This window comes from Nilaparvata lugens, chromosome 5, assembly GCF_014356525.2.
Source record: "Nilaparvata lugens isolate BPH chromosome 5, ASM1435652v1, whole genome shotgun sequence".
NCBI classification, from domain to species: Eukaryota; Metazoa; Arthropoda; class Insecta; order Hemiptera; family Delphacidae; genus Nilaparvata; species Nilaparvata lugens.
This window is the reverse complement of record NC_052508.1, coordinates 12,658,385-12,673,169: the sequence shown is the minus strand read 5'-3', so window position 1 is coordinate 12,673,169 and position 14,785 is coordinate 12,658,385. Positions and strand designations below refer to the sequence as shown.

General features: G+C 36.6%; 1 protein-coding gene across 1 annotated transcript in view; it reads right to left on the bottom strand.

Annotated features, from left to right (window-relative positions):
• LOC111055403 overlaps positions 1 to 14,785 on the bottom strand; it is a 273,287-nt gene that overhangs the window by 75,434 nt on the left and 183,068 nt on the right. The window contains exons 9-10 of the mRNA XM_039429382.1: positions 11,384 to 11,414; positions 2,532 to 2,540 (exon numbers count right to left, since the gene is read on the bottom strand). Coding sequence (XP_039285316.1) covers positions 2,532 to 2,540; positions 11,384 to 11,414 — 40 coding nt within the window. The remainder of the gene's footprint in view (positions 1 to 2,531; positions 2,541 to 11,383; positions 11,415 to 14,785) is intronic.

The window sequence follows — 14,785 nt, the reverse complement described above, 5'->3', positions numbered from 1 at the left end:
TTTCCGTTTCTGTAAATATACAGATATAATCAGCTGATTAAAAGTGAATTGCTCATGTTCGCGGCGCGTATATCTGTACGCACCTTTATATGCCAGCATCCATACAACATTTGAATTTGTCTATGGCAGAAAAAGTCAATGTGATCTTTTCCATTGCGACTATACTGGTGAGGGGGGTTGTAGCCCTACTTATACTTTTTGACTCCTACAAGTTCAAAAATCCACGAAGCGCCACTGATTTCACTATCTTTTGTAATTATTCTTTTGTAGGGATAATGGTGATATATTATCATGATTGAATCTAAAAATAAATTTATAGTTCTCAACTATTGGTTTTGATCGTATCTGGTATAGCTTCCTCTTCCTCATACGAATTAGTTGAGCCATTTTACTATGAGCAAAAGGTGATAAGCTGCTCTAGACTAGACTCACCTTTTTTGAAGCATTTGCTTCAAAAGTTGAGCGAATACTCTAGTTTATTCATATAATTTTGAGCAAAAGCTGTTACTTTTGAGCAAATGCTCAAACTATTTTTTTGATGAGCATGAGCAGAAGGTTTTGCTCACGTTTATTCATAGAAAATGAAGCAAATGCTCCATATTTTAGAAGTAGCCTATAAGCGAATGCTCAACTTTATTCATATGGCCCAATAGGTCTATCCAAGTCTTGGATGAATCAATAAACTTCTCTACAACAAACAAATCCAGCAGTGAATTCATTGAATACTGAGGCCAAATGACTGCGATTTCAATGCCGGCCAACAACTACTGTAACAGCGGTTTTACGTAGAAGCGGAAGTTACATTTGCATAACCGCGCCCAATTACTTCACAACATCTCAGAAGAAGGAGAAGGAGAAGAACGGTGGAGAAGAGAGAGAAGAAGAGCGAGAAGAAGGAGAAGAAAGGAGAAACAAGAGGAAAACAGTTGATAGTTGAAGATGGTGAAGGAGTTGACAATGAAATGGAGAGGACTAAGTAGAGGAAAAAAGAAGAAGGATGGAAGAAAGGAGTAGAGAGCAAGATAAAACTGAGAGAACTGAAAGTTGAAGATGAAGTAGTCAAGGAACAAGAGAGAACGGAGGAGACGAGGGGACGGAAAAGAGGATTAAGAGAAGGAAAGATAGAAAGAAGAAGATGGAGAAGAAGTAGAAGATAGAAGAAGAAAAAGAGTAAGAGAGAGGAGAAGAAGGAGAAGAAGAAGGAGAAGAAAGGAGGAACAAGAGGAAAACAGTTGATACTTGAAGATGGTGAAGGAGTTGACCAAGAAATGGAGAGGACTAAGTAGAGGAAAAAAGAAGAAGGATGGAAGAAAGAAGTGGAGAGCAAGATAAAAAAAGGAGAACTGAAAGTTGAAGATGAAGTAGTCGAGGAACAAGAGAGAGAGAAGGAGACGAGAGAACGGAAAAGAGGATAAAGAGAAGGAAAGATAGAAAGAAGAAGATGGAGAAGAAGTGGAAGAAGAAGAAGAAGAAGAAGAAGGGGAAAGGGAAGAAGAAGAAAAAGAAAACAAATATTCGAAGATTGAGAAAAGAAAAAGAAGACGAGAAGAGAACGGAGAAGGAGTGAGGAGGAAGAAGAAGAAGAAAGAGAAGAAGAAGAAGAAGAAGGACAAGAGGGAGAAAGAGAAGAAGAAGAAGAAGAACTTCGGAGAAGAGAGAGAATAAGGAGAAGGAGAAGAGGAAGAAGAAAGGGGAAACAAGAGGAAGACAGTTGATTGTTGAAGATGTGGAAGGAGACGAAGAAATGGAAAGGAGAAAAAGGATAGAAAAAAAAGTAGAGACAGAGAACAAGAGAAAAATAAGACAACTGAAGGTTGAAGATTGAGTAAGTAGTCGAAAAACAAGAGAGTACGAGTGAGACGAGGGGACGAAAATGAGGAGTAAGAAAAAGAAATGATAGGAAGAAGAAGAAGTAGAAGAAGAAGAAGAAGAAGAAGAGAAGAAGAAGTAGAAGAAGAAGAAGAAGTAGAAGGAAAAGATTACGGGAACAAATATTTGAAGATTGAGAAGTAATCAAAGAAGACGAGAAAAGAACGAAGGAGAGAGGAGGAAGAAGAAGAAGAAAAGAAGAAGAACAAGAAAAAGGGAAGGAAAAAGAAATAGAAGGTGGGGAAGGAGTGGAAGGTGGAGAAGAAGAAGAAGAAGAAGAAGAAGAAGAAGAAGAAGAAGAAGAAGAAGAAGAAGAAGAAGAAGAAGAAGAAGAAGAAGAAGAAGAAGAAGAAGAAGAAGAAGAAGAAGAAGAAGAAGAAGAAGAAGAAGAAGAAGAAGAAGAGAAGAAGAAGAAGAAGAAGAAGAAGAAGAAGAAGAAGAGAAGAAGAAGAAGAAGAAGAAGAGAGAAGAGAAGAAGAAGAAGAAGAAGAAGAAGAAGAAGAAGAAGAAGAAGAAGAAGAAGAAGAAGAAGAAGAAGAAGAAGAAGAAGAATAAGAAAAAGCTGGAGAAGAAGAAAAAGAGGTTAAAGAGCAAGAAGAAGAAGAAGAAGTCGCCTGATGGGTTCCTGACTAATGGTAAAATGTAGCCCCAACCCATAAAACACGTATACCGTACATTAAGAGTAAGCAACAGAGAGCATCTAGGTCAACAAGTGGAAATAGGTGGTGAGAAATCAGCCATTAATTTCCAAGCCATGAAAATGTTGTTGGATTTAGCGGTAAATTCAAAATCTCGCGCTTTTCTTGAGCGCCAGACAGACATTCTACTGTGGAATGATTTTGGGGTCGAGACATTATCATATATATTGCTAGTAAATACTTCTAAAATGTGTTTCTATGAGTGTTTGTTTTGTACCGTCCAAATATAATATTTAGACCAGTATCTATATATATAAAAGCGAAATGGCACTCACTCTTTGACTGACTCACTCACTCGCAGAACTAAAAATCTACCGGACCAAAAACGTTCAAATTTGGTAGGTATGTTCAGTTGGCCCTTTAGAGGCGCACTAAGAACGGATTTGGAAAAATTTTGAATCTAAGGGTCGTTTTAAGGGTTTAAAGTTCGTCTTTTAGCATGTATATCCTTCTTATTCCAATCTCTTAATTATTATTGAAATGTCCATACCATTTATGTTAATATAGAACTATAATCTAGAGAGAGTACCTCTTCGAAACAGTTGTTTACTGATAAAAATGCTCAAATGATAAATGCAGGCGAGCGAACCGAGCCTGCTGATCTCATTTTTGAACGATCCAGTCGGGGGTCCAGGGGGCGGAGCCCCCTGGCTAGACGGATATGGCGAGCGAAGCGAGCCTAACGGCTAGTAGTCTATATAACTACAAACTTATAGAAATATGGAAATACAAAAAAGTAAATTCGTATGGCTTTTGTTGGTGGTTCCCTTGCGGGAAGGTCCCACCGCCTGAATATATAATTTAACTCGTCAATGGGCCTTACGACTGTCATACTTCAGCCGGACCGACAATTAACGTGCCCATCCGATAACACGGGAGTGATCTGGTTAAAAAACTTTTGGTATTGAGAGGGTTTGAACCCGGGATATTTATGCTGCTACGCAGGCACTCTATCCACAAATAGAATTATCCATAAATATAATTGAAATACAATTCTGGGATGATAAACACTTTGTAACTGATCAACTAGTTGGTGATCCCTTGGGCTAGAGAGCTATTTAGAGAAGAAATTAAAACATTCATTTTGTACGAAAAGTAACATCTGTTAAATGCTGTCAATTTTTGTCGATACACTTCTATAGAGTTGTCCGTACCCCTCTGAAGTATTGCACGCGGTACCGCTCGAATTTCTATAGTGAGGTCCACGTTATAATGGCAGTGGATAAAGATAGAAGAATAGCAATACCGATTCTGTGCATTGATTAATATATTTCTACACTGTCAAAAACATAATTGGCATCGTTGTGGACATAGAAAGGGATAGTATCACCGGCTTTGTCGAATGATAAACTGGGATAGCAAAATCAAAGTTGATCAAATACTGTCATTATAACGTGGACCGCACTATAGCTTGAAATGCTGCTTATATTCTATTAACTGTTCTATTGCAGTGGAAAGCCAAGTGAATCACGGTCTCATTTTCATTGAGTTATTAATATTACATGCATTTAATAATCCAGCTTGAAAATGATTTGTGATATGTAGTGATAAATTACCACAATAATATTTTGCAGTAATGCACTTTTGATGTTATCTTGTCATATCCTCAAAAAAACTAAGAAGTGAGCAACTCTTGTTTCATTGCGGATGATGCCAAAATAAATAATTCTCTTGTTTGTGGGTAATGAAGAGCGCGAAGTGGATTCATGGGATGATGAAACGTCCATGCAACCGGCGTGATTCGAACCTACGACTCAGGCGGTGCTAGCAAACTGGAGTTTGTTGAAGCTCCTCATCACTAGATCAACCGGTCCGAAGATATTGTTTTGTAGTTATATATGTCATAAACTCTAAATATATATATATATATGTTGGGAATTGGTAGGTAATCGATGAAAGCATTCCAAAGTTATCATCGAACAAACAAACGCACAAACGGAAAACGATACTCAAGTCTCAATATTCTTCAATGGAAACTCGTTACACTCGTTCAACAAACTGTCATATGAATAATATGGAAGTGTAGTTCTGTAGCAATAATATGCTATAAACTACAGACTGTTTCAAAGAATTGAAAGATGAATAGGCTGCCTATTGCGACCTGGAGGGGTGATGCCCTTCCAGGACATCAGGATGCCCTAGTGAACTAAGGATCCTTCCACACAGTTGGCCTCTCTCTCCCACTCAACCTTCCTCTACAATATTATTATATACCGTAGTAAATATGTAATAATATAGAAATACAACAATTTCTTACAGAAATGGTGTGTTATTAATGTGAAGACAGAAGCCATTCCCAAGCCTACACTGTTTATTTCCAGTGGCGACTGTTTTAAAGCTTCCTTTGCACCCTATTTATTAGAATATGAGTACAACCACCACTCCATGGCTGGCAGAGCTCCCGCCAAAATGACATGCCACCTCCATTACGTTTCCCTCTAATGTGCTATGTAAATTACAGACATATCTTCTCTTGTGTTTCTAGATTTTTTGTGAGGAGGAGGATGGTGTTGATGATGATGATGGTTAAGAGGAGGAGGCAAGATGAATGGTGGAGGAGAAGAAAGAGGAAGAGTGGGAGGAAGAGGAGGAGAAGGATGAGGTGGTTGAGGGATTGAGAGAGAATGAGAGGGTGGAGTGAAAAGGAAAAGAATGAGGAGATGGAAAGAAACCACGGGAACAGGAGGTTGTGAATCAGATTGGGGAGGAAAAGGTGATGAACAGGGAGGAGGAGGTTGAGGAGTAGAAGGTGATGGAGGAAGATGAGAAAGAGCACAAGTAGAAGTGGGAGGAGAAGGAGAAGGGAATGAAGAAGGAGGAGAAAGGAGCGGAAATGAAAAAGTAGTAAAAAGAAGGAGTAGAAGGAAGGAGAAGAGGATTATGTTGAAGTGATGGACGATACAGAGCGAGAGAGAAAAGGTTGGTGAGAGCGGATGAAGACCTGGTAAAAGTAAGATGAATATAAAGAGAGAGAGGAAAGTATCGGAAGTGAAGGGATGGATAATCATCTATTTAGTCTGTACTATTGAAGAAGAAGGCTCACGACTACAATAAGAAAATAGATAATATGACGAGAACAGAAGAAAAGATGATAAAATAGAGGAAGATGAGAAAGATGAAAAGACGAGGGGGGTTGAAAGAGGATGGAGAGAAATTACGAGATCAAGAAGGTAGTTCATTGATGAAGAAGCACGGAAAAGGAACGTGAAACTTACCTTTTTTACATTTTTCGGAAGAAGAAGAAGAAGAAGAAGAAAAAGAAGAAGAAGGAGAAGAAGAAAAAGTTTGTTTCTTTTCTGGCTCAAATTTTGTAAAATTACTCAAAAATTTCCAATTTATAGAGATTTGAGTGGAATATTTTTGTTGTTAATTAGTTTTAAAATTGAAAATTCTTAGTTTAGTCATTAGTTTTGAAGTGTAAATTGGAATTTTTGAAGTGAAGAGTGAAATTTTACCTCATTCTTTTTTGAAACTTTTATTTGTAAAACTTTGGGAGAAGACAGTTTTGGGCTATGCCTGTTGTCTTCTCCCAATAAATTTTAATTATGATTTGTGATTGTGAATAAAATAAATAAAAGGACGAGAAGAAGAAGAAGAAGAAGAAGAAGAAGAAGAAGAAGAAGAAGAAGAAGAAAAAGAAGAAGAAGAAGAAGAAGATGAAGAGATTAAAGAAAAAGAAGAAGGAGAGAAAGAAGAAGAAGAAGAGAAAGAAGAAGAAGAAAAAGAGGTGGGAAAGAAGAAGAGGAGAAAAATAAGAAAAGGAGAAAAAGAACCAGAAAACGAAGAAAAGTCAGAACATCCTGACATTTTTTCTGCTCTGTTAGCGCGAACTGTCATTATGGGTCCGACCCACACTAATGATAATAATCCGAGGTGACTTGGCGTGTTATTCAGATGGGGTAAGGACTGTGCACACTGTTACACTGTTACACACTTTTACACGCATTTCGCATAGCTCTGGGGTTTCAGTTCGAGTCGTCATCCATTAGTATATCACACAACTGATTTGCATGATGCCACGTTTTTATTTCATGTAGCCTGCGACTGTAATGTAGCGTGATGAATTCTGGTATGAGAGGTATCCTCCATCTCTATCTTCTATCATACCTATATCTCCTACATCTCTATCTCTCCATTCATAATTCTATATGGTGGCCTAGTTGCAATGAGATGCATCGAGGGATTCAAATTATGGAAACGTCAAAACATAGATTGTAACAACTGAGATCTTTCCCAGATTTCGAGTTTTCAGAAAATTTGTTTTTTGAGAACTGATAACCTTCAACATGCATCCTCATGCTGCCATGGTAGTTGGGATTGCATTTTCAAGATATTAGAATTCCTAACCATTGAAAAAACAGTAATTCTACTGAAACCATCCCCAGGATGTTCATCGAGTTTTTTGGTTTTTGAGAACTGATAACCTTGCTTCTTCATGCTTCTATGTTAGCCAGGACTGAAATGAGATTTTTCAAGGGATGAAAATTCTTATTAAACCATTGAAACAACAGTAATATTTAACTGAGATCATCTCCAGGATGTCGAGTTCTCAGATTATTTTTTATTTTAGCTCTGAAATGAACAAAACATATTCAATGTTGATTAGAATATTGTTAAGGCACAATAAGAGTTATCAATTATCCTTTTATTTTATCAAATGACAACTAGTTTCAACTCATTAATGTTCAAGTGTTATTCGAAATGGTCCTAATTAACTTGGTTGAAACTAGTTGTGATTTGATAGAATAGAAAACGGCAACTCTTTTGGGTTCCAATAACTTCAATACAGGAGTGTGAATTAATAAAAACAATATAAAAAACTTGTAGCACTCTTTATTATTAAAAAAAACTTAAAAATATGTCAACGATCAGCTTCGACCATAACTTAGGCCATTTTCAAGTGAAAATCAGTTGAACTAGTCGTTGAAATATTTTAAAGTTTTTTATAATAAAGGGTACTTCAAGTTTTTGTATTGTTTTTATTAATTTGTACAAAAGTAGCCCATATGGATGAAGTGTTCTATGAGTGTTTGTTTTGTACCGTCCAATATAATATTTAGACCAGTATCTATATATATAAAAGCGAAATGGCACTCACTCTTGACTGACTCACTCACTCGCAGAACTAAAAATCTACCGGACCAAAAACGTTCAAATTTGGTAGGTATGTTCAGTTGGCCCTTTAGAGGCGCACTAAGAACGGATTTGGAAAAATTTTGAATCTAAGGGTCGTTTTAAGGGTTTAAAGTTCGTCTTTTAGCATGTATATCCTTCTTATTCCAATCTCTTAATTATTATTGAAATGTCCATACCATTTATGTTAATATAGAACTATAATCTAGAGAGAGTACCTCTTCGAAACAGTTGTTTACTGATAAAAATGCTCAAATGATAAATGCAGGCGAGCGAACCGAGCCTGCTGATCTCATTTTTGAACGATCCAGTCGGGGGTCCAGGGGGCGGAGCCCCCTGGCTAGACGGATATGGCGAGCGAAGCGAGCCTAACGGCTAGTAGTCTATATAACTACAAACTTATAGAAATATGGAAATACAAAAAAGTAAATTCGTATGGCTTTTGTTGGTGGTTCCCTTGCGGGAAGGTCCCACCGCCTGAATATATAATTTAACTCGTCAATGGGCCTTACGACTGTCATACTTCAGCCGGGACCGACAATTAACGTGCCCATCCGATAACACGGGAGTGATCTGGTTAAAAAACTTTTGGTATTGAGAGGGTTTGAACCCGGGATATTTATGCTGCTACGCAGGCACTCTATCCACAAATAGAATTATCCATAAATATAATTGAAATACAATTCTGGGATGATAAACACTTTGTAACTGATCAACTAGTTGGTGATCCCTTGGGCTAGAGAGCTATTTAGAGAAGAAATTAAAACATTCATTTTGTACGAAAAGTAACATCTGATTAAATGCTGTCAATTTTTGTCGATACACTTCTATAGAGTTGTCCGTACCCCTCTGAAGTATTGCACGCGGTACCGCTCGAATTTCTATAGTGAGGTCCACGTTATAATGGCAGTGGATAAAGATAGAAGAATAGCAATACCGATTCTGTGCATTGATTAATTATATTTCTACACTGTCAAAAACATAATTGGCATCGTTGTGGACATAGAAAGGGATAGTATCACCGGCTTTGTCGAATGATAAACTGGGATAGCAAAATCAAAGTTGATCAAATACTGTCATTATAACGTGGACCGCACTATAGCTTGAAATGCTGCTTATATTCTATTAACTGTTCTATTGCAGTGGAAAGCCAAGTGAATCACGGTCTCATTTTCATTGAGTTATTAATATTACATGCATTTAATAATCCAGCTTGAAAATGATTTGTGATATGTAGTGATAAATACCACAATAATATTTTGCAGTAATGCACTTTTGATGTTATCTTGTCATATCCTCAAAAAAACTAAGAAGTGAGCAACTCTTGTTTCATTGCGGATGATGCCAAAATAAATAATTCTCTTGTTTGTGGGTAATGAAGAGCGCGAAGTGGATTCATGGATGATGAAACGTCCATGCAACCGGCGTGATTCGAACCTACGACTCAGGCGGTGCTAGCAAACTGGAGTTTGTTGAAGCTCCTCATCACTAGATCAACCGGTCCGAAGATATTGTTTTGTAGTTATATATGTCATAAACTCTAAATATATATATATATATGTTGGGAATTGGTAGGTAATCGATGAAAGCATTCCAAAGTTATCATCGAACAAACAAACGCACAAACGGAAAACGATACTCAAGTCTCAATATTCTTCAATGGAAACTCGTTACACTCGTTCAACAACTGTCATATGAATAATATGGAAGTGTAGTTCTGTAGCAATAATATGCTATAAACTACAGACTGTTTCAAAGAATTGAAAGATGAATAGGCTGCCTATTGCGACCTGGAGGGTGATGCCCTTCCAGGACATCAGGATGCCCTAGTGAACTAAGGATCCTTCCACACAGTTGGCCTCTATCTCCCACTCAACCTTCCTCTACAATATTATTATATACCGTAGTAAATATGTAATAATAATATAGAAATACAACAATTTCTTACAGAAATGGTGTGTTATTAATGTGAAGACAGAAGCCATTCCCAAGCCTACACTGTTTATTTCCAGTGGCGACTGTTTTAAAGCTTCCTTTGCACCCTATTTATTAGAATATGAGTACAACCACCACTCCATGGCTGGCAGAGCTCCCGCCAAAATGACATGCCACCTCCATTACGTTTCCCTCTAATGTGCTATGTAAATTACAGACATATCTTCTCTTGTGTTTCTAGATTTTTTGTGAGGAGGAGGATGGTGTTGATGATGATGATGGTTAAGAGGAGGAGGCAAGATGAATGGTGGAGGAGAAGAAAGAGGAAGAGTGGGAGGAAGAGGAGGAGAAGGATGAGGTGGTTGAGGGATTGAGAGAGAATGAGAGGGTGGAGTGAAAAGGAAAAGAATGAGGAGATGGAAAGAAACCACGGGAACAGGAGGTTGTGAATCAGATTGGGGAGGAAAAGGTGATGAACAGGGAGGAGGAGGTTGAGGAGTAGAAGGTGATGGAGGAAGATGAGAAAGAGCACAAGTAGAAGTGGGAGGAGAAGGAGAAGGGAATGAAGAAGGAGGAGAAAGGAGCGGAAATGAAAAAGTAGTAAAAAGAAGGAGTAGAAGGAAGGAGAAGAGGATTATGTTGAAGTGATGGAGGATACAAAGCGAGAGAGAAAAGGTTGGTGAGAGCGGATGAAGACCTGGTAAAAGTAAGATGAATATAAAGAGAGAGAGGAAAGTATCGGAAGTGAAGGGATGGATAATCATCTATTTAGTCTGTACTATTGAAGAAGAAGGCTCACGACTACAATAAGAAAATAGATAATATGACGAGAACAGAAGAAAAGATGATAAAATAGAGGAAGATGAGAAAGATGAAAAGACGAGGGGGGTTGAAAGAGGATGGAGAGAAATTACGAGATCAAGAAGGTAGTTCATTGATGAAGAAGCACGGAAAAGGAACGTGAAACTTACCTTTTTTACATTTTTCGGAAGAAGAAGAAGAAGAAGGAGAAAAAGAAGAAGAAGGAGAAGAAGAAAAAGTTTTGTTTCTTTTCTGGCTCAAAATTTTGTAAAATTACTCAAAAATTTCCAATTTATAGAGATTTGAGTGGAATATTTTTGTTGTTAATTAGTTTTAAAATTGAAAATTCTTAGTTTAGTCATTAGTTTTGAAGTGTAAATTGGAATTTTTGAAGTGAAGAGTGAAATTTTACCTCATTCTTTTTTGAAACTTTTATTTGTAAAACTTTGGGAGAAGACAGTTTTGGGCTATGCCTGTTGTCTTCTCCCAATAATATTTTAATTATGATTTGTGATTGTGAATAAAATAAATAAAAGGACGAGAAGAAGAAGAAGAAGAAGAAGAAGAAGAAGAAGAAGAAGAAGAAGAAGAAAAAGAAGAAGAAGAAGAAGATGAAGAGATTAAAGAAGAAGAAGAAGGAGAGAAAGAAGAAGAAGAAGAGAAAGAAGAAGAAGAAAAAGAGGTGGGAAAGAAGAAGAGGAGAAAAATAAGAAAAGGAGAAAAAGAACCAGAAAACGAAGAAAAGTCAGAACATCCTGACATTTTTTCTGCTCTGTTAGCGCGAACTGTCATTATGGGTCCGACCCACACTAATGATAATAATCCGAGGTGACTTGGCGTGTTATTCAGATGGGGTAAGGACTGTGCACACTGTTACACTGTTACACACTTTTACACGCATTTCGCATAGCTCTGGGGTTTCAGTTCGAGTCGTCATCCATTAGTATATCACACAACTGATTTGCATGATGCCACGTTTTTATTTCATGTAGCCTGCGACTGTAATGTAGCGTGATGAATTCTGGTATGAGAGGTATCCTCCATCTCTATCTTCTATCATACCTATATCTCCTACATCTCTATCTCTCCATTCATAATTCTATATGGTGGCCTAGTTGCAATGAGATGCATCGAGGGATTCAAATTATGGAAACGTCAAAACATAGATTGTAACAACTGAGATCTTTCCCAGATTTCGAGTTTTCAGAAAATTTGTTTTTTGAGAACTGATAACCTTCAACATGCATCCTCATGCTGCCATGGTAGTTGGGATTGCATTTTCAAGATATTAGAATTCCCTAACCATTGAAAAAACAGTAATTCTACTGAAACCATCCCCAGGATGTCGAGTTTTCAAATTATTTGGTTTTTGAGAACTGATAACCTTGCTTCTTCATGCTTCTATGTTAGCCAGGACTGAAATGAGATTTTTCAAGGGATGAAAATTCTTATTAAACCATTGAAACAACAGTAATATTTAACTGAGATCATCTCCAGGATGTCGAGTTCTCAGATTATTTTTTTATTTTAGCTCTGAAATGAACAAAACATATTCAATGTTGATTAGAATATTGTTAAGGCACAATAAGAGTTATCAATTATCCTTTTTATTTTATCAAATGACAACTAGTTTCAACTCATTAATGTTCAAGTGTTATTCGAAATTGGTCCTAATTAACTTGGTTGAAACTAGTTGTGATTTGATAGAATAGAAAACGGCAACTCTTTTGGGTTCCAATAACTTCAATACAGGAGTGTGAATTAATAAAAACAATATAAAAAACTTGTAGCACTCTTTATTATTAAAAAAAACTTAAAAATATGTCAACGATCAGCTTCGACCATAACTTAGGCCATTTTCAAGTGAAAATCAGTTGAACTAGTCGTTGAAATATTTTAAAGTTTTTTATAATAAAGGGTACTTCAAGTTTTTGTATTGTTTTTATTAATTTGTACAAAAGTAGCCCATATGGATGAAGTGTTTTTAGGAATGTGGATGTTAATTTGGGATTAGTATTCTTCCCACACAGATGTGCACAAGTATGTCACAAAACTTCTCATGTTTAGTGATTGAACAGCCTGAAAAATGAGCAAATTCTACTTCTTCAAAACGAAAAAGCATAATAGATATGGAAGAAGTCATAAATCTCATTCTAGGTGAGCTAAGTCACTAAGTGAAGAGTTAACTAAGAAGAGAATAGACCATGGAAGAATAGTAATTATAGAGGTACAGTGAAGAGCTATCTATTCTTTCCCTTTTATGTTTCCATAATTTCCTATTTAATCTTCTTTAGAATCTTGATGATTGAAGACAGCAAGCTTGATCTTGATTGTACTGATATGTTAACACAATGTACAATAATCATTATAGTATGGATAAGTTAGTGATATGTCAAAGGATAAGATGAGATATTTATTGACAATTGTTACAAGGCTGTTGCCTATGGTAACATTCACAAAAAAATGACACTATAAAATTAAATCAAACTCAAGAAATAAATGATTATTCAACAGTTCCAAATCAGTATTAATCAATTACAAATATCAAAGTGAATAATAATAGTATACGTGGTATACTATAATGTTAATGGCTTAACCATTAACATTAGTATACTATTAGTTATAGCCATATAGTATACCACCATTAATGTTAATGGCTTAATATATGTATACTATAGTACACAGTCTATATTATATAAAAGCGAAATGGCACTCACTCACACACTGACTGACTGACTGACTCACTCACTCACTCACATAACTAAAAATCTACCGGGCCAAAAACGTTCAAATTTGGTAGGTATCTTCAGTTGGCCCTTTAGAGGCGCACTAAGAAATCTTTTGTCAATATTTTAACTCTAAGGGTTGTTTTTAAGGGTTTAAAGTTCGTATTCTAGCATTTATATATTCTTCTTCTCCCAATCTCTTAATTATAATTGAAATTTCCATATCATATTTATGTTACTATAGAACTATAAATCTAGATAGAGTACCTCTTCGAAACAGTTGTTAACTGGCAACTAAATTGATAACTTTGTCTGGTTGGCATTAAGTTGAGTTGACTTTGTTAGGTTGGCACCAAGTTTAAGATTTAAATGCATTTATCGCGGAAAAATTGATTGGGCACTGCTACTTCAATCCTGGGAATATTATGTTACTAGCCGTCAGGCTCGCTTCGCTCGCCATATCCGTTTAGCCAGACGTTTAGTCTGGACCCCTGACTGGTTTGTCCTAACATATGATAAAAACGCCCAAAATGGAAAACGCAGGCGAGCGAAGCGAGCCTGCTGATCTCATTCTTGGACGATTCAGCCGGGGGTCCAGGGGGCGGAGCCCCCTGACTAGACGGATATGGCAAGCGAAGCGAGCCTGACGTCTAGTATACGTATAATATCGTATATTAAGCCATTAACATTATGCTAAATTACGTTAGTAAACTGGAGAGAAAAAAAGTTATTTGCATCCATGTGGAATGAAACTTATCGGATAACTGCATTGAAGAGAGTTTTCTGTGAGAATATTATTTATTTATTCATTTATCACATTGTGTACAAATACTTGACATGAGGAAAGGCACAACAGGCTCATGCCCAAAACTGTCCCATTGCGAATTTATACTATACTGTCCAAATCAAAATGTTGGTTATGTCACATATTCACTTTATATTAGAAAAATGTATGAATAGAAAATTGCTCGAGAACATGGCCTCTCTTCATTAGATAAAAAAGAGGATATGAATCTCCAAAACAATGGCATACAACAAAATTGTAGAAACTGAATAGCTCTATTCAACAAAACAATATAATCATCTCCGTTCTTCTAGGTCCAGCACACCTCATTCAACAAGTCCAGTACAATTTAACAAAAGGTAAAACCCAATAAAAATCAACGACTCGTATTGTTATTATCAGAAAGTGGCTCTCCAACAATTACACGGCCAGTGCACTTCAACTTCAATGAGTCCACTTTGTACTGTAGTGAGATTCACTTTAATCTGTCAGAATTCTTTATGAGATAAGAATAATGCTTTCCATACAATTAATGCTGACAGTGTGGGGAAAATTCCCACTATAAAAGAAGGTAAATTCCCTTTAAACTGTCAGAATTCCTTGTAAATAGCACGAATTCCTCCAATTCAACTAATGCTGACACTGTTAGGTAAACTTTCACCACAGTGTAATTCACTTAAAACTGTCAGTATTTCTCATAAGTCACTTCAATGCTTCTCATTTTCAACTAATGCTGACAGTGTGGGGAAAATTGCCACCATATGAGAAGGTAAATTCCCTTTAAACTGTCGGAATTCCCTGTAAATAACATGAATTATTCGCATTCAATTAATACTGAC